This window comes from Lepidothrix coronata, unplaced genomic scaffold, assembly GCF_001604755.1.
Source record: "Lepidothrix coronata isolate B3197 unplaced genomic scaffold, Lepidothrix_coronata-1.0 Scaffold46, whole genome shotgun sequence".
In the NCBI taxonomy this organism is placed as follows: Eukaryota; Metazoa; Chordata; class Aves; order Passeriformes; family Pipridae; genus Lepidothrix; species Lepidothrix coronata.
Window position 1 is genome coordinate 3,143,694 of NW_016690226.1, and position 21,262 is coordinate 3,164,955.

General features: G+C 36.3%; 1 protein-coding gene across 5 annotated transcripts in view; it reads left to right on the forward strand.

Moving 5' to 3' along the window:
- Window positions 1-21,262, forward strand: part of STXBP5L (syntaxin binding protein 5 like) — a 191,367-nt gene that overhangs the window by 155,163 nt on the left and 14,942 nt on the right. For 4 of the 5 annotated variants that reach the window (XM_017814800.1, XM_017814802.1, XM_017814803.1 and 1 more), the window contains one exon: window positions 14,989-15,159. In XM_017814800.1, the coding sequence (XP_017670289.1) occupies window positions 14,989-15,159 (171 nt within the window). Of the gene's footprint in view, window positions 1-2,345; window positions 2,397-14,988; window positions 15,160-21,262 lie in introns of all 5 variants that reach the window. The other variant, XM_017814801.1, reaches the window with a different exon arrangement.

Genomic DNA, 21,262 nt, shown 5'->3' on the forward strand with positions numbered 1-21,262 from the left:
ATACTCTACTTCATTCTTAAGGTAAACTGTTTTTCAAAAGCTCTTTCTCAGTAAGATAGGTTTACATGCATGATCCTCCTTCATAATAAATGAAAAGATAGTAAAACATGCATGATTTAGGTATTAAAAATAGGTTACATAAACTGTTCAGAATGTAAATATTATTAATAGAAATCAATATACACAGCTTTAGTCACAGTAAAGCATGAAAGCAACGAGCTCCTTCCTCAAACATGTGGTCTGTGGACAGTGATCCATGCTGTGTCCTAGTACAATCATGTCTGGCCACGGGATTGCCACATGAAGAACTTGCGATTGTTGCACGACAGCTGTGGCAACTCCCGAATAAGCCTGTTCAGAGTCCTTCAGAGGAATCAGAAAGTCCATACTTTGCTGTATGAGCCTGCACACAAATAGCTGGGAGCTATTTCTTGCAGTTCAGACGTATGTATCACCATTTGGGAACAGCTATCATACATAACACATGACATGTAATTCCTATTGTACACAAACACCTGTAAAATAAAAATAGAAGAGGTTAGATTACCAATTTGCAAAGCTCAAAGCCAGCATGGTGACAGCACTAATGAAGCTCTTTGGTGTTAAATGCAGCTAGGTTTTATAGCTCTGACATATTCTAATCTAAATCCTAGTCTGTTAATAAAGTGTTCTACAGTTTTTCCTAGGAATTGCTTATCCTTTTCAGAGGGCTGGTTAGGCCAGATGTTGTTATTTCCTTTAAAGGAGATTAAATCACAAGTGATGCTTCTTTCTCTATAGCAAAGCACTGATTTTCTGGAGCAGTACCCTCCATTCACAGTCTGAAAGAGTATATGACAGCTGCTCAGATAAATTGAATTTTTTTTTAAAGGCTGTTCTGAAAATCAAGCTGCCCTTTATGTCAGTGCCTAAAATGGATGTAGGACTCTAACATTTGGTATCCAAATTAGAGAATTTCATGTTATAGTGTCAGGGATGTATATTCTTGATATCGAGCTGTCCTGGAGAGATTTCTTCACCTTGTCCCAAGTTAAAGTGACAGCTACAAATGGGTTACTGGGAGGGCTATGCTGGTTCTGCTGATAGCGAAATGTTGCTCAAGAGTCTCATGGACTCTCCTACTCATCCCTGAAGAGAAAAACATCTAACATAGGTGCTGGCTGATATTTACTTCTGCCACATTGCAGGGTTTGTATTTTATGACACTGCAAAAGAATAAAACAGAATTCTTTTTTTAGGGATTCTATGACTTAAAATGGTAAGTGGCTGTTCTGGGCATCCTTCTGACCTAAAAGCTTACTAAATAAAAATTACAAAGAATTTGTTCCTCATATTCATGTGTCCCAATATTCCTGTCACCGTGATATTTACCATGTGGGACTTTTTTTAGAAGTATAATAGTTAGCTGACAAATATTTGATTGTTCACTTCTAGTAACAGACAGTGTGGGTAAGGGATAAAAGCCAGAAAAACAAGTGAAAAAAATTCTGAATGACTACAAAATGAAATAACCAAACTGGAAATTAAGTCCTCCGAATAATTAATAAAGGGTTTCTTAAGGTATTCTTTTAATAAATTTAATGCCATTTTGACTGCTACAAGACATGCTTCATTTCAGTTCTCTAGTGTTCATTGTTTGAAAATGTGCTCTTGTGTAAGGAAATGAAAACACTTTCGAACAGAAGCAAAATTATAGTTTTGTTGCATAATTGGAACACAACAAATAATTAAATCTTCTCTAAATTAAATGCAATATTTTGATTACTAGATAACACCACATTATGTCCTGAAACTGCTGTATTTCGTTTCTGTGCAATCTGTCTTTCTTTCCACAATGTTACAATGGTATGTTCTGTCTCCATTACCTGTACAATATGCCCTCTCTTTTTCAAATGGTATCTTGAGGTATGATGACACCAGGTCTCATAATTTCATTGCACCCTCTTATTAAATTGGTTTGCAGGTGTTTAAATATTTGTGATATGCTGCATAACCAGCATTTGCAATATTTGCCTTAATCTCATTTGTGGTTTCTTTTTTTATCATTCCTGTCACCATAAGGTAAGATATTGCAGCACACAGCCAAAGCTGTGTAAAGCACCATTCACTTCTTGACAGCTGGAGTAATGTTTTTTTCCAGTGTTTCTTTGTTTAGTTACATTTATTTTGCTGAATGGTGTAAAAAAAATATTTAAACCATAATTCTGCCTTTATATGTTGATTGAAAGAAAAGTGCTACAAATTTGCAACATGGTTTTAACCAGAAGATGGCATGTTGTTTTCCCTCGCTCCTTTTTCTTTCTTACTTATTAACAACTGCCTTTCTCCTTTTTCTGTTGTTTCAGTTAAAGGATCAAGAAAGTTAAGTCTGCCAACAGATCTTAAGACTGATCTTGGTACGGTAGGCGAAAGCCAACAGCTTTAAACTTCCTTACATTCATTGGCTAAACATTTTACCAACTGATTCATGAGATAACACAATAACCTCAGAGGCTTTGTCTGAAAAGGCTTTCTAAAAACCACCTATTAACCCATACAGTTCTGTTGGCAGCTCTCAGCATTTTGCTTGTTTAATATTCATTTATTTCATGTAGACATATATTGACAATCATTACACACTCTGTGTGTAATATTTTATTATGAAAAGGCTCCAGAACTTTTTGCACATTTGAGCCATTATAGCTGGTTGTCAGTGAACTCTGCTTATAAGACTCAATGCATGCGCTGGTCTATTTTCTTTACTTGGTGTACAAATTCCGTGCCACAACAGTGACAAGACAGTTGAACATCTGTATTTTCTGGAGTCTCTGAGCTTCTGAGAAGTCAGATCAAAAATCAGTCATTTGTCTGAGTCCTCCTTGAGACTTACCTCAGCCAACTGGTAAATACACATTTTGCTGTAACATTTTTTTCTCAATTCTTCTTTAATATTTCAGTGGAAATGCATAGTGAGAGGAGAAATTTCACTTCAGAAAATGTAAAATGAAAATTCAACACCTTGCATAACCTAAAAATGTCTAGGGCAGATCATGCAACACCTTCTTAAATATCCACGTAAAGGGGATTTGGGTTGGTATTTGGGATTTCCTGGTATTTGGGTTGGAATGTGTGGTTCACACAAAAAGTCTTATAATTGTTCTGTATATATTCTCATTCTCAAGGAGTCCTTTCTAGTTTTGCTCTCATGGGAAGTTTCTCACGTAAGATGAGTGAAAAAGCCACGTAGCCACGCCTCATTACTTTGAGTGTCTTTTTAGAGATAAAAATTAAAGTTGGATCACATCCTTACATAATGTAGCCAAACTTAATTTCTTTTATGGGGAATCATATGCGTGTATTAACCAATGTAGCACTTGCTCCCCAAGGCAAAAGTTGGGGAATAAATATGTCTTTCACATTGTAAATGACTGAGGAACTTGGAAAACTGCTAATTGCTCCTGATAAAGGTTAAGTAAATAAATGTTGGAAAATCATTGGAAAATTCAATCTAGGTTGTGCAGGTTTCAGTGTATGGAGTGAGTTAGTTGAAATAATTTACTCTATTAACAATGATGTTTGAGAAACTAGAAATGTAGGAATACACCTAAACAAATTTTGGAGTGGAAAATCGTAATACTCCTAATACGTCAAAAAGGAAAAAGGAGTGATGTAGGCAGCTATAGACCTGTAAAATTAATGTTTATCAACAGAGACTTGGGCGGCTATTAAGAGGAAAGGTGAATACTCAGAGTATCAAAATAGCCATAGGATAGGACCTAAGGCTAAGCCATATTCTACAGATCAAACTTCTTTTTGTCAGTATTATTAAAAATACATTGTCTTGAAGGACACATCGCATGAAATAGCTTTAAATCCTGGATCATTACACAAGGAAAATATAAACAATGCACAAAAGACTAAATTTAAAGGTTTTTAGAAAAGAAAGAAACATACCATGGCAACTAGAATTGGTAAGGGCTTTATTGTATGATATAAAAAAGTTGCATATTGGAGAAAGAGCTGCCTTACCACCACCTTTCCTGTAATCATGTTGGGTAGGTACAATATCGGAAGCTTTTCCTAGAATATATTGACAAACTGCAGGCAGATTTATGTTTTAAAAAAAAACCACACAGAACAACCCCCCCAAAACCTCAAGGACTGGAGAGCAGGGCGAAAAGCCCCAAAAGGTAAAGAAATTCAGCCTAAGAGCATAGGAAGCATAATGATCCAGCTTAAATATACAACACACGTGGGGAAGTTAGAAGATTAATGAAATGCATAGTCCTGTCTGTGATTTTGATTTCAGAAGTCATGTTTCTACCATTCCTCTATTTACTCATATGCATTATTTTTAATAATGTAGAACAAACTAAGTATAAACTAAAATAAGTCTAAGAAGGTCTATTTCACCATCTTGCAGAAACTAGTGGAACTCCATTAATTTCAAAAGCTTCATACACTCTGAAAGGTATGATCAAATTGTCACTTAAATATTCTGTTTGTTGTTACTGCCACAGCAATTGGGATTCTACTGCATGTAGAAGCAGCATTCAGGGTATAAGCTGGCAGATACTCATGGATAATAAACTGCAGAGGAAGGTTTTAAAAAGAAAAAAAATCGAGAAAAAAACCCTTTCAGTTCTCATTCATGACTGTCTTAGAAGGGCAAAAGATTCCTGTTAGGTATTCTAGCCATTAAGACTGTGTTGATTTATAGATTGCTTAGTTTACAACAGGTTGGAAAAAGCCTCTCTTTCTCAATATAAGGACCTACATTTAAATGAGAGTTCCTGGAAAAGGTGATGAATAATGTCTGCATTTCAGTTACTTCTGCTCCAAAATGTCCTGGCTACAGTGTCAGAGCTCTTAAAGATTATTTGTCCGCTCTTTGGCTGTTGCCTGAGATTGTACCCATAGTCTGAATATTCAGAGATAACAATAGTTTTTGGCCCACACTTCTTGTAAAGATATTCAGGTCACCACTTTGAAATGATAAAATATTGTACATCCATCCCATTGGCTCTGGCTCATAGCTTTTTACAGAGTGCTGATACATCGCCTACTCTCGGCACCAACTGCAGCTAATTGGGAAATACATTAGCATTTGGCAGCTTACAGTTCTGCTGCCTTTGTAGGATCTGGCTTGTGTAATGTCCTTGCTTTCACTTTGCTTTGAATTGTAATAGTAGAGGTTGAGTAGAAGTTAAATCTATTTCAGGTGGAGGTTTTGCCAGTACAGGGAATTGCTTGGGGAGTCATTTGCTAGCATTTAGGGTAATAATGCGGGATCTGATGACTCAGGGTGTTCTTGTTAAACCTTGGCAGGATTTTCATGGCTTAAAGGTACTTTGGGACTCCACTTTGACCTTTCTATGACTACTAAACTTGATCTCAGCTTCTTTTTATTTTGATGTTGTGATTATTATCTATCCTTGCTTAAGAACTTGTCACCTGTTGATGCCATATCTCCACACAGAAAGGAGTGATATGGTATATGTCAGGGTACACTGAAACTTTTTGATAGTTTTAGCTACTGCAGATCATAGTTACCCCAATGTTTATTTGAGTTGGCCAGAAGGAAGATGTGACAGTGCTGCTGTTCAGTTTCCCTGTTATCCTTCAGGAGCAGCTCTGAATGAAAATATCTTTATTTTTTAACCTAATAATGTTTCCCAAAGTTTTCTGAAAAAATCATCTACATTTCCTTGCAGTAGTGCGGTGAAATGAATTATGAGGATAATTCTAATCTCATTTTATCAAGTGGAGAATCTGGGATGTATCCAGACCTGTACAACTGCTTTTGTATGAGAGTTTTCTAATTTTGCTTCATCAGCCACTTTAAGCATCAGGTTGTATTTTTCTTTTAGGAAGTACTTCTGCTCATTTCAGTAAAAGCTTTCAGAATTTCCAGCTGATCACAGCGAGCTAGACAGAAGCCCTAACTAAAGATGGAGATAGTCAGTAATTGCTGATTTTTCTATAATTCCAACGAAAAGATGGCTTGACTGTAAGGAGTTATTCTACCACGTAGACTTTATTAGTCAAAGAACAGAAGCAAATGTGAATAGAAATAGATATCTTTTGTTTCCTCTTGCTAAGATGTGATCTTCAAATTTTTAATATAATTTCCTACGCTCTCTGCAGATATTAGGTCAGAGTTAATGTCTTCCATTCTATACAGCAGTGAAAATCTGGAAAATTTACCAAATAAGGTCATATTTTTCTTTGGATTTGAGAAATATCTTCTGATGCAGAGGCTCAAAAATTTTAATTCTAAAAGTTGGCTTTTAGAAGATCAGATGAAGGAGCTGTGTTTATAGGTCTGTATTTAATTTTGCATATTTTGTATGAGGTTTGTGGGATCTTTTTGATTTATGCATATTGTCATAGAATTATAATATAAAAATATCCAGCATTTGATGCCTTTTTATTTTCATTGCCAGGGAAGTGTCACTTCCTGGGTGCTTTCAAGCCTATGAAACAGTACCTAAATATCGTAAGGAAAACCTAATTTCAATTTTAAGGATGAGCAGTGGGGTTACTGCAATTCTTGCTCTTTTTTTTTCAAAGTATCAGACACCAGGCACTCACAAAAATTTTTAAGCTTTTAATCTGTTTTTGCTTACTGCTGCACTGGACAAACTGGTAGATTTTAAGTGGGGCACCTGTATTGGTTTTTCTGGGTCTGTATCTATAATTCTGTTTACAATGCTAAAGAACATTTCAAAAATTTTCAGGTTCTGTGAGTTGCTTTTCTCCTTGGTATGACGTTTGTAGAAAAGGCAATTGGTACAGCCAGCTGTACCAGCGATTTTATTTAATTGCTGGCAATATACATTGAAAAATATTTGTATTTTTGTAAGATAAGGATTTTATGGACTGTCTAGTGTATGTCTCCTTCCAGAAGGATTGAGTAACTTTCTGTTCACTTTTCAGTCTGAAAATACCATCTGAATTGGGGAACCATCTGAACTCTGCTTGTAGTTAGAATCATAGTATAACTGAGGTTGGAAGGGACCTCTAGAAGTTGTCTAGGCCAACATCCTGCTCAAAGCAGGTCCAGCTAGACCAGGTAGGTCAAGGCAGTGTCAAGTCAAGTCTCAAATGCCTCCAAAGGCAGGGGATCCACAAACTCTCTGGGTGACCTCTTCCAGTATTTGAACATCCACACAGGAAAAAAGTTTTTCCTAATATTTAACTAGAATTTCCCATGTTCTAAGATGTGTCATCTGCCTCCCACCCAGTCACTGCACACCTCTGAGCAGTGTCTGACTCTGTGTTCTCCATATACCCAGATGAGGTAGTTGCAGACAGCAATAAGGTCCCCCCTCAGTCAAGGCTGAAAAAAGCCCCAGTCCTCAGTCTCTCCTCTTACATCGTGAGTGCCCACCTCCTTACCAGCCTGATGGGCCCCTACCGAACTCATGCCTGTCAGTCTCTTACCTCTAATGGTGAGCCCAAATCCAGGCACAGCACCTGACCTGCAGTCTGACAAGTGCCAAATACAGGGAGGGGTTTCATCCCTCATGCTGCTTTTGCTGATTCAGTGGAGGATGCACTTTGCCTTTTCTGCTGCAAGTTGATCTCTGTTAAAATACAAAACATTATGGGTTGGACTAAACTCTTTCACTTTTACAGATGTGGTTTCAAACCTTTGGTCCTTCTGCACTTCCACATCTTCAGCTTTGGATTTTGATATTCTGTACCTAGGACCCTACTAGACAAAAGTCTTCTATATCTGCTGAAGGTCAGGTGTACAGCAGTTCCAGTTTCTTCATTAAATTAAGAGAAGGTTTATGGTCTAACATTTTTATAAGGCAACCTATATTAAAGGACATATTAGTACTCTGCCAGTCCAAATAACCAGAAAAAAAAATGCAATAGGAGCTGACCAGCAGGTTAACTCTATCAATTATTACAGAAGAACAGACATGTACTCTGTGGTTATATTTTAAATGCAGAAAGTGACTGCGTTCTGACTTCTAACGCTTCCAGATTAAAAAAAAACAAAACAAAACAAACAAACAAAAACCATAAACAAAACAAAACAAAACAACCAAAAACCCAACCAACCAATCAAACAAAGAAACCAAAACCAAACCAATCTACTTGGGAGATATAACAAGCAACTAATTTAAAAGAAAGGAAAGTGCTTGACACTATCCAAATGATACTCCACCAAAAAGATTTTAAAAATACAGTTAAATGTCATCACAAAGGAAAGGCAGTGAAATCTGTTAGCTGAAGCAACAAAACAAGCTGTAAAGATACAATCAAAAGCTGATAATAACAAAATAATAGGCAACTGTTAGGCTTACAATGTAACAGGTGTTCACTGTTCCTAAGTCCTTGTTTGTGCTTAAAGAAGAGTTCCTTACTGTGGACCTCAAAGGTAAGTCATTTTCCACTCCTTCAAGCAATGCAAACACATACATAGTATTCTTCCATTCTGTGGCCTCTGACCACTTCTCAGATTGTAATACTCTCCAGGAGTCAAAACCTGGGGTTATGCATAGGTGTACCAGACCTGCCTGGAACCGGAGGTCCCTATAGTAAATAACTTGGATTAGGACTGAGATCACACACAGGCTGTCGTCTGCAGGCAGAGACTCGGCAATGAGACAGGTGTTTCTATCACCTTGTTTGGATTTAAAGCAACATCCAAAGTCTTAGTAGCTCACTTCGGTGCACAAGCAGAAGAGTATTTAGAAAATAATGATTTTCTGTGTATAATAATTTTGACATAAAAGTGATAACAAAAGAAGGATGCATAAGAACTCTCAATCAGAAGTTAACAACTGTAAAATCTGGTTTTGCAGCATTAAAAGAAGATTATTATTAGTTTGTTTATTTATAACAATAGTTTGGTATGAGACCTATCAAAAATCTACAATACATAATGTTAACTAGTTTGGAAAAACTTGGATTTTTTTTTATAATTCTTTGCTGCATAAAAGTTAATTATTAAACTTAATTATATTTGAAATGCCTTTTTGACCACATCTGTGCCTTTTTCTGTTCAGCATTTGCAAGCCAATTATTTATGTGTTAGCACCCTTGGAGCTGTGCTAGCTCAATTATCTCAGATATCCTTAACTGTATTTAAAAACAATGATTTTTGGAAAAATCAGGGAAAGAATCTCTGAAAGAATCTTGTTAGAATAGACTACAGTCACACTTGTAATTCTCTTACATTTTGTTCCTTCATTTCAGATGGAAAGGTGGGGGTTTGTTTACAAAGTCTTCAGTTCATATGTTTCATGCTTTATTTTTGGCATGTTTAAGTTGAAAAATCTTTCCAGTCCAACCTCTTTGAAGAATTTTTCATTTTCAGAAACAGAGAATTAATGCTGTGTTTTCCCATCTTGAAAATACAGGTGCAAGGCTACACAAAGTGGTGCTCATGACTAGTTATTGATATCTAGGTCCTGAGGTTCATCCACTCTACTTGCATGTTTCAGTGTTGTCTTCTGTGCAGCTCAGGATGCATCCTGTCTCATGCTTATGTTTCAAAATTAAATCAAGTTTTCTGTCTTGTGTTTTCCTGTTTATTGCATCAAGCATAGCAACTATTTATGTTAGATTATTCTGTTGAGGCACACTGCATGCTATGTACTTTTTCAGGCAGGCAGTCCAGTAGCATGGTGTTGTAAGATCACTAGAAATTCAGCAGAGGAATCTAGAGAGCAGAGTTAGATCCAAGTAGTCCAAAATTTTCCCACTATTCTGTGGTAACAAAGCTAGATTTGTTTTTAGGTTTGCACTGCCAGGTTTGGTTTTTCAGATATGAAAATTAAGGGTTGATGTTGTGACATACAGTAATATATTCTTAGCGGTTTTCATTTGAATAGTATTTATTTTGTAATTTGATTTCATTGTTCATAATTGCAGTCAAAAATACAGGGTTTAAAAGAGGATCTGTCAGTGACAATGCACCTAAAGTTTTCAACCACTTTACAGTATTTTATTTATCTGGAAAATACTTCTGTTCACACTGCTTTCAAAAAAATGGTGATTTTTAGGATCAAGCGCCTGATAGGAGTTCATTGCCGTAATAAGGATGCCATTGTATTGCACAGGCAGTAGGCAGTACATTACAATGACAGCATATTATAGTCTTGGTGTGGACCTAAATTTACTAGCAGTATGTCATTAGGGAAATTCTCCATCTTCAAACTGTTGAAGACATGATGATAAATATACACTTTTGCTGGCAGTGCATCTGTATTAACCTCTTCTGCTTGGGCTTGCACCTTCTCTCCTACCTGGCTGACAGAACTACACCAATAGGAAATGATGGTCCCGACTTTGTAAGGGATTTTCTTTTAAGAATTTTAAGATATCTGTTAAAATTTTAAGATGTCAGTCTATTTTCTCACTATTACATAAGTTTTGGTTATTTTACATGGAAACCTGAGGCTGTTCTTGGGGCCATTTGTACAGGTTTGAGATTTCTTTATTTCTTGATTCAAATGTGTATCTCTTTGCTGTATAAAAATAAAGGTTAGTCACCCCCATAATTGTTACTCAAAATCTAATTTACTGGTAATACAAAAAAATCTCCCAGTAGAAACAAATGAACTTTTCCTGCCTTTATTGGTAGAGATTGTATTCTTCAACAATCCCAGAGAAGATTCTCTGGGAGTTATTTTTCAGGTACTTTCAACTCCATATTAAAGCATCTCTCTCTGGTCCTCTTGTCTGCTCTTTGGTTTATTACTTCCTTACAACTTCAGATGATAATTTAATACTTCTATTTATTCATATTTGAGTTCCTTTCTTCTCAGCCTCTCTCAAATCATTAGTGAGAATTGGTTTTCAGCTGGTTTTTCTGTGTTAATTTATCCCTTTATTAAAATTGAAAGAATTGATTGCTCATATTTTTTCTGATTTCATATGTCTAGTGTAAAATATTGCTAGGCAATAACTGTAAATGAGTGTTTCTTCTTTTTTTCTGGCATTTTCAATACATTTGACTTTAACAAGTGTTCATCTTTTCACTGGTAAATTGTTGGTTCCTTTTACTTTTTTGCAGAGGTCACCAAGTAGTTTAAAATAGTTGTATGTCTGTAATCAGACAGGTTGTGTAACATACATGTTACTACATGTAAACTAAAATCAGCATGTATATGTATAATCTCCCTGTGCAGTACACCTCAAAAACATTTTGATTAATTTGAGGCTATCCAACAGGCTTGCTGCTGTCATGCTGCACATTGCATCTCTCATAAAGCATCTTTCATCAGGTTCCCAGTAACTAATGTTAGTTCTTCAGCTTCTCGTAATCTCATCATCTCACTGGCATTTTGTGTGATACTCTTGCCTTACATCCAGCACAATTCCTTTTGTTAAGCAGTCTGTGAGGTGCATGCAGCACTGAATGGTGCTACTGTTTGGTAACAGGGATAGCTAAAGCATTTTTAATTTGTATGGGTAGGGCCATGGGCCCAGACAAAGGCAAACAACCAGGACTTGCACTGTAGAAACAGCACATGGAGAACATTTGAAAATTTTATTGAATTCATTTCTCTTTTATGAATTTTAATGCATCTTATATACCCTGTGTTACCTGCTGCTTTATTAAACCAGTAGAGTTAAATCAGAATAAAACAGACTGGAGGGGTAATCTGCTATGATTACTTCCAGTGGCTTGCATGAGCCTTACATTTTTAAATTAATGATCAGAATATCTACAAACTGAGCCCTGGCAATTTCATTCACTGTCCACATACAGGAGAAAAGGCTGCTTCCCTGGCAGAGTGGGATGGCTCTTACACCATCTGGAGACTGCTTCAAGGATAAGGTCCACTGAGCCCAGAAGCCCAAATATAATGCATTAGTGTGGTACTTGCTGAAGGAATCTAGGAGCACTAGAGAGTGTAATGCAAATTCTCTTGACCTCATGGAAGCAGCACCCATGGAAAGGTATAGGAGGTGATGAGAAATGCAGTGGTAGAAAAGAGAAGGGATATTTTGTGCAGTTTTCTTCCTCGACAACTATTCTTTGCCTCTTCCAGAAGAAGAGAGAGTTGGGAGCTGTTGCACTACTGTGTCATCAGCACAGAGCAATCCATGCACTGCTGCCCAATATTAATAATTAATATTATTAATATTAATTAATACTAATAATATTAATGTTTCCAATATCAACTGATCCTCTATATCAATTAATAATTCTGAGTGAGAAAAGCCCCAATGACCACAGGACAAAATCAGTAATCCAGTAAGGACAAAAGTTAAAGTGTTGTTCTTCCTTACAAATCAAACAAAGCTGGTAAAAAAGCCAATTTTTTACAAGCCTCCTGTATGTGTTCTTTGGGGCCATTGGAAGACATCTGTCATGACAAAGGAGAATCAGCTGACTTGGGTCTCAGAGGGCTAGTTAATCATTCCAGTCATTTTGGCAAAGGCTGAGAGCTTGAACATTCTCAGTCTCCCTTAGAAAGTACTCCATAGGAAACTAGTATGTTTTTTTCTTGTCAGTTTTCTTGTGCACTTCATCTTTTTTCAGACAATGCAGTAAGGAACCCTTTCTTAAATAGTACATAGCCTTTCTTTAGAAATGTTTTGTATCACTGAGCTTCTAGCATAAAAAATTTGAGAAATTAATTTTTAAATATACACAGAGAATTTTCTCATAGATTTGAGTAGTCTTTATCTGCTGCATTCTTATCCATTTCTCCACAAAAATGTTGCAGTCAGGATTCTTGTAATTACCTTACTCTTTGTACAATGTCTTTTTGTTTTTACTAAGGCTCAAAGACTTGCATTTCTTCTTGTTGCATACATTAAAAAAAAATCATATCTAATCAGAGGAAGAAAACAGTGTCAAAATATAGAAAAGTTTGTAGCTGATCACTAAAATCCCTTTTCTGCTCATTGTTGTAGCACTTGCTAACATTTCACAAACTGCAGTACTTGAAAGGATATCCCTACGTCTTCTAGGATGAAACCTGGGGTTTTTCTCTGCCCAGGAACTGGCTTCAGAAAGGCATTGTCAAGCCAGCTAAAGGTTTAGGTGCTCAGATCCTAATGATTTTTTTTTGTTTAATGTGGGCCTTTGAAGACCGCTGAGACAAACAAGTGTACTAAGAGAAACATAGAAGCATTTCTTTTAAAATGTGGCATGGTGAATAGGGGTTTAGCTGTATTGTAGCCATTCTGTACAGTGTTCAGGGAAAAGGAGTCATAAATGTTGTTGATGTTTCTACAGAATATGATTCTTTTTCACTCTGTTATGTTCCTCACCACTTCCTAGGATCCCCCTGGAGATAATTAGATATCATGCTGAAACACCTTCACACAAACTGAATTTTGAAGAAAGGAAGCAGCTGGATGAGGATGTGTCTGTTGCTGAGGTTGAACAGTCAGCCTGTGCCCTTGAACAAAGCCCCCGATCTCAAAGGACTTTCTACTGATATATATGAATAGTTCCAGCATATTTTGGAAAATTTCCTAACTAAAAATTGAACAAGGCACCCACATCAGTTTTATATCTGCCGTTAGCTCGGTTAATAGCCATGTATTGAGGAAACATGATAAAATCATGAAAGTTGTGTCTCCTACAGAGCTATTTCATTATGCAGTACTGATACTAAATTGCTTTCTAATCTGTAATACTGAACAATTTTTTCCAACTTTGTTCATTAAGACTGAACTGCTTTCACGTGGAAAGGACATGACTTGCACATTCAAAGACTACATATAATAGCACACTATATGCTGTACTAGGTATAGAATCTGAATATAGAGTCTGAATATAGAAATACAGTGGAGCTATCATGGCTTGGTAACCAAGAAATAAATTTATCTTGGTACAGTAACATTCATCTTTTCCTTGGATACAATACAAATCAAAGAGAGTTGACAGAATATGATATTTATATACAAAATCTTAAAGACTAATCTAATTCTCGGATATAAATAACCTGACATTTAAAATTAAGGCAGACACTCCAAGCTTGACCTTACCTATAATATTGAGCTTTTACGGTTTTGAATAAAATGCTAAGTGGTTTCACATGAATCTGAATTTTTGTTTTGCTTATTATCTCCTGTTTACTTAAATTAACCTGCTGACCAAAATTAATTCAGTTATACCTGGATGTGTATCCTTTCATATGCTGAAGGGAAAATTGTTTTCAATAATTCTTTTCATGTTGCCTCACCCAGCATGAGACGAAGAAAAATATCGTGTGAACGTTTTGTAGTCTGGTCCAATTCTGAACTCTGATCTAAGCCTTTATCAGTGGATGCTGTGGTTTAAAGACCTGTTGGCAGTGACAAAGAACAGAGGAATATAGGCAGAGTTTGAAGCAGCCATGTTTTGTTTCTCACCTCACTAGACAGCGGCATATGCTGTGCTGATTGACCGCAGCCTCTAGCAGGAGTCCAAGGACTTGGCCTCATATCTTTACATCTGTAGCAGACAAACCAGTTGTTCAGCAGTCAGTTTCCTTAGCAGTAAAATAAATCTATGTGGTATAAAAAGAACTAAATACTTAGCAATATTATGGCTAGTTTTATAATTATCCCAAGTAGTGGCAGTTAGATGCCTCTTTCATGCAGCTTTGAGTCAGGGAGGGAAGATGTCTAGTTCTGAATTCTATCCTGTCGTAAATTATACTTGCAGTTCTTTATGAGACAAAAAAGGAAAGAAAATGTTAAAATTCACTTGATATCTGTTAGGAGACACAACATCAAGGCTGACAGTGTCACTAGCAGTACCTTGTTAAATTACCTGTGTGCATCGGTCAGCAAAATACTGTGGAATCTGCAGCTCTAAGAACATACCAGTTCTATGTCCCTTGGTTTTTTTCAAACTATACCTTAAAGATATGGTGAGTTATTTTTTACATAAACATGATTAGTTGCTAAAACAAATAGGCAGCTATTCTCAGAAGATTTGATTTAACCCATTCTTAAGTATGAAAACGTACATCTCTCCTCCATTCCGGATTTTGGGAGCTGATACTTTACCTAGCACTTGTTACATTCACTTTCCAGATCACGTGAATGGTCACTGTACAAGTCCAACATCCCAGAGCTGCAGCTCAGGAAAGCGACTTTCCAGTGCAGACGTTTCAAGAGCAAACCGCCGAGGGCCTGGGAGGCCCCCCTTCAGAAAAGCCCAGTCTGCAGCCTGCATGGAGATTTCTCTCCCAGTCACCACAGAAGGTGGGTGGCAATGAATATTTTGTTAGGTATTCATGAATTTCTCTCAGGGTGTGAAAGCAAATAAGTTTAGCATGGTCCTTGTCCTAGTCATCGCCCTGAACTGCTGTCTTCATCTGACTGTTTGGAATTAGAACCACCCCTGTGTGTTAGTGTTGTTACTAACAAGGCTGCTCCTGAGCTCTGTGCTGCCTAGGGATGTAGTGTGCTGAACCTCACTGAACTCGTACTGCTCCCCTTGCCTGTATAGTTTGGGTGCTTTGTTCTGGAAAAGTGATTTTTCATAGCAGCTTGTGTACAGTTACTGTGACAGCTGGTAGTACTAACGTTCTAAACTCTCATTGTCTTTACTTACCAAGTCTGAAAATGAGTAAGATATTTTTAGAATGTGAGTTCAGGCTTTGCACATACTGATTATTTATTGGTACTGAAGACTTTATAAGATTCCACAATCCCTGGCCATTGTTTACAGTAAACTTATAGCCCATAATACTTTTTTTTTAAATTTAGAATGCATTTCTTCCTTTAATCCTTGAAAAACCAACCTTCGAATCTTGATCTGCCTGAGTGTGGAGTCTCGATGAAGTTGAGAGATAGAGTGGACCACTCTGGCAATGCACTGTGCTTAAAACTCAAAATAGGCACATTTTAATTGCAGCAGTGCCAGCTATTTGACCACTGATAATTTAAGTAGAAGGATTCAGCCAACATGTTCTCCTTCAATCTGGATAGTGTTCCCACTCTGCAGTTGGTGGCCTTGCCCCCTGTTTCCCATGCCTCCAGCTCCCACACATTCTTGCAATAGAACAATGCCTCGTCTTGTGCAGAAAAGCTTCAGTCTATCAAAAACCGAAAAAGCATAGCAAAAAAATAAATGGTGGAGGCCTGTAGTGTTGGTTCTGTTCAATTTTGGTAATAAGTAAAAAACAATAGTATTGAAACAACATAAATGATAATTTAATATTGTAAGAATAAAATAATTAATTTTAACAGTTAACCCTTTTAAAAATCCAGGGTTCATTTTTAATCAAGTTGCAGAATAACTTCCTGAGTACCTAAGAGGAAATCTCCTGTGGCTACTGTCTGGGGTGTAGAATAGACTGAACCCCCTGTGATAATACGTGATAGGCAACCAAGAACACCTTGACCCTAACTCTCTATCCTGTGAGGAGCTTTTGCATCCTAACCTGCCCACCTGCAGGGATGTCTGCATCACAGTTCTTTACAACTGGAACCAGTACTCCCTACTTTTTATGATTGTTAATGGAGACAGAGCAAGGAGAATTCTATAACTCAGTGTCTAATTTTGTATTTTTAAAAGCAAATTGTTGCAAAATACCTTTGCTACTAGTAGCAAGTTGGTAGAATCTTTGATTTTTGTTTGGTTTTGATAACATAAGATAGCAAATTTTTTTCCTCCACATTAGTTACTGATTATGAACATAAAACTTTCATCTAGCTCTCTTTATGTGCCACACAAATATGGTAAGTACCCTTGTCATGTGATAGCTCCTGATGGAAAATATATCCCTGCCACAGTAGTTTCTATTGCTGTGTGTTTTTCTTCATTCTATGTAGTACGAAACTCTTCTGGAATTCTTGTATGCAGATACTGCTGCAACATCAGCACTACTTGTACATACTGAGGCCACAGTACTACCTATTTCTTTTATGCTTCTTTTCTTTTTGTCTCCCATCTTCCCAGAGTAAGTTGAGTCAGTGGCAGGCAGAACCCACAGCCCCTTAAGGTCCCATTGACCCTTGTGTATAAAACACTTAGTAATACAGTGATACTTTGGATGGCATGATGATGCTTTCTTTATCATGAAAGAGTCGCTTTCTGTTGTTCACCACTAATTATAATACCTATCAAGTTTAATATAAAAGTATATCTCTTTTAGAGATAGTCATCTAACTTCCTTTCAAAAGAGAAGTAAATCAAAGCAACATAAAAAATCCCTATTTTAAAGTATCAATGGTGTATCACTGAAATAGTATTACAACTTTCAGTAAATTCAGTGAAACAACTGAATTACTTCAGAGTAATTTATATTAGCATGTAATATGATGGAGCATGGTTTGAGTTTGTCCTTTGAGTGGTGAGTTTGTGTACAAAGTCACCTTTCAGCAGGTCTATTGACTAAAATAATTTTCTGATTATCTGTATTCTCTCATTAAAGCAAAGCCATCTGCCCAGCATGTCTAAACTTCTTCTGAGATGCCTGTGGTATTAGTCTTTTGACTTCTAGCTCAACTACTGATCTGTCTGATATGACTGACATTCCACTGTTTTTCATGTATCTTCAATTTCTAGACACACTGCTAAGTCAAGTAGTGCAATGTATTTCTGAAGTTTTTTATACTAAATAATTTGATGAAAGGTAGTACGATCCTTGAAAGATTCTTAGTATGGGTGAGGAAGAAGGAAGATGAGAAGTTAAAAGGTTTGAGAAAGAATATACTGAGAATAAAAATTCTCTCTCAAATGTGAAACTGGCTTTGATCAAAACCTTCTGTTCTAGTGGTTCCAAAATAAAATGAAAAAATCCTCTCTCTGCTGAAAATTTATTGTCTACTTAGGAGCATATGCTGCCACAAACAATAGATGTATTCCCAAGAAATTATTTCCTCTTTTTTTTTTGTATTCTTATGTGGTGAATGAGAAAATGTATTTTATATCCTCACTAGAAAGGTAGTATTTCAGGTTAGAATTTGTAAGATTTTATTATTCTACCCAAGTAGAATTTTGGTTAGAGTTTGCTATCTCAGTAGTGTTAAAGACTTTTCATGCATAAAAAAAAAAAGCCTTTGTGTGGGGGTAAATCATTCTTACCTTTTTTAAGCCTGTCTCTAAGGCACTGGTAATACTTGGATATTTTTTCTAATAATACTTCCAGTTCCTGTTCTTTATGACCTCTTCTATTTGATTTGATTAAAAAGATAATATATTGTGGTGAGTAATCATAAAATATCTATTAGAATAATAAATGAATCTTCTCCTCTCACATTGGATTTCTCTTATATTTAAACCTTATCTTCAGGTACAATAGGAACTCTATTTCCAGCATTTTCATCAAGTGTATTTTCAAGCAACTTTCACACAACAAATTATTTTGAATTCATTTCTGTTAGCTGATTGTCAAGATTTTGCTGACTCTCACCACTTCACTTGTGCAAAAGGATTCCTGATACAGAAAAGCATTTTTGAAGAATGTCTTTGCAATGATGAATCACAGGAGGAAAATGGAGGAGGGTTGTGTTGTTTTCTGCTGGTTGAAATACTGCAAACTGCTCAGGTTCATAAAATGCTGATATTTCTTCCATACTGATAGAAGAACAATTCAAAAGCCAAGTAACAGTAGCAGAGTAGTGGTGTCTAGGTGTGCATCATTACTGTTACTGCTTAAACCTGTGTGTTTCCCAGTATCCTCATCATCCTCATTTATGCTGTTTAAAATGTTACATGTTGTCCTGTAGTATCTTCTGGTTTCATAAATGCAGTGCTCTCATGGCTATAGTAATAAATTCTGTAATTGCTCAATATTATATATCTAATTATAGCACGAAATCAGAACCTTGCGAGTTCTTAATAGCATATTATTATTAGATAAAAGGAAGAGATTTTTTTACAGTGAGGGTGGTGAAACACATGAACAGGTTGCCCACAGAGGTGGTGGATTCCCCATCCCTGGAAACATTTAATGTCAGATTGGGCAAGGCCCTGAGCAACCTGATCTAATGGACGTTGTCCCTGTTCATTGCAGGCGGGTTGGAATAGATGACCTCTGAAAGTTCCTTCCAGCCCCAACTTTTCTATGATTACATGATTTATGATTCTAAATATTTATGATTCTTGTTTTCACATACTTCTGACTAAGATGTTTATTTCTTGTAATATTTCAGAATTTATTGGCATTGCTTAGCTTCTAACTTATAAACTTCTTTAAGTCCTTTTTGACCATAAGTTATTGAGATTTCAGGAGTTAGTGATTATATTTCTTTGATAAGACTTCCTTGCACAGGGTATAAACTACATTTTTTATTATCAAGCACAAGACTGTGCTTTTAATATCAACAATAGTAAAAAATACACATGAATACAAATTATTCCTAGTCAAGAAAATCCTTACAGAGATTCTGATCCATGATAAGATTCTGTGGAATGGGACTGTGTTTTATGTCCAAGCTTAGTGGATTTGCTTCCAGGTTGTAGCCAATTTGCACTGCTCATGTCTTGGTCTGTTCCAGCTCTGGGCTCTGACTACCACCCAGCTTTGTCTGCAGGTGTCCTCACAGAAACATGGAAATAGGAATTAAACTTTTGTTTGGGGAAATGCATGCCCCAGTTTGTTTGCCTTCTGTCCTATGGCACAGATCCAAAATAGTCCATCTCAGGCTAAGAGCTAATATCATATATTTTTCAAATGTGTTAAAGCCCCTTTTCCATGTAGAACAGCAGAGATCACAGCCTGATCAAGAATTGCAGGGTAGATGAATAGACCTCAAATATCTGCTCCTCTTCTGCACAGGAAAACAAAATACGTATTTCAGTTGAATTTTTAGTTGTAATTTTAGGTTAAAGAAAACACTGAATTAAAGAAAATGGTGACATTAAAGAATAAAAATAAAATTGCTGTGGGAGGGAACTTGTTGTGGTTATACTTGTATAGCTGGTGGGTATATGGATGTGTGCACAGATGCATGTTCTGGCACACCATTCTCCTTGCTTTGTGTGTTATAACCAACTCTGAGAAGTCTTTCAGATTTGGTACTTCTTGGTTATTGCTTTCTTTCAAACATAGAGCAGTTTGCCTTCTGCAAATGGTTTCTCTCTGCCTTTGCCATCGAGAGTTTGTTCTGGCTGACTCTGCCATTTTCTCCTTGCCTGCATTCATACAGAAATCTGGGAATTCTGCATACCCATGTCCACATGTGGTTATACATCTTGGGAAGAAAGTAAAGACAGAATAGAGTTTTTCCTTTGAAATGTCGTGTTTGGAAATTTATTTTTTCCCAGCAGCAGTGATAGAAAACTCTTTCTTTTTTATTATTATTTTTCTTCCCTATTATGTAGTTTTTAACTAGTCCACCTTAATCACCTTGTACTAGAAAGGCCATTTAGGTCTTGTGCTACAGACTTGCCTCTGAACAAGGAATCCTAACAAGGTTTTGCTGTGCGTTGTAATTTTCTAGGAATGCTCAGAGCAGTCTTTGAATTTGCTTTAACTTTTCTTTAAAATAATTCAGTTTCCACATGTACCTCAGCTTTTGGATTAACTTTTGATTATATGTAGTTAAAATTTGATACAGAGCACTTGAATTGAAATGTCACTGTGAGCTGGCAAAACAAACCACTCAAGAGTATTTAGTTATTATCTTTAATAGCCTTATAAAAAAATCCATGGCAAGTACAATACAATTTCCATTTTAAGAGATCTAGTATACTTTTATACTTGAAGTTTTTCTTTTGCAGATGCATATATATATAGAATGACTAAAACTGTTTGATGGATAAGTTGTTTGTTCACTTGCATGATTTTGTCCAATTTGTTTTAGAAAATGCGTAGTATTTGGTATATATATATATATATATATATATATATATACACTTTAAACTTCTTTTATTATTCAAAAGTATTTGTGAGAGTCAACATTTTAAAAAAAGCCCTACAGGTAGCCTGACAGAGGCTTCCAGATTTTTTCCCTGGTGGGTTTTGCTTTAGGTTTTGGTGCCAAGTTTTTTGAGGCTTTTTGTTTGTTTTTATATTTAGCAAATTTTACTATAATTTTCTGTGTATGTATGTCAGGCTGTTACTTTGGTCTCTGTAACAAGTTTTCCATAGCCTTTGGATTGATCCATACCTATATCAGTATTAAAATGTGTGTGACACTTGCTCTTGTAAGTCCAGTGTGCTGCAGTTGGGGTCCTGAAACATGATACTGGGTAGTTATCTTAGAAAAAGGAACCAGAGGAACCTGAGGAACCAGACTCAGCTATGTCATGCTGTGCACTGCAGTACTTCCTGTGTAACTTATATAAAGTTTATATCAGTTTTTCTCTTGTCAGTTGTGGCTATGCTGTTAAGCTGTCTCCAGCAGTGCTGTA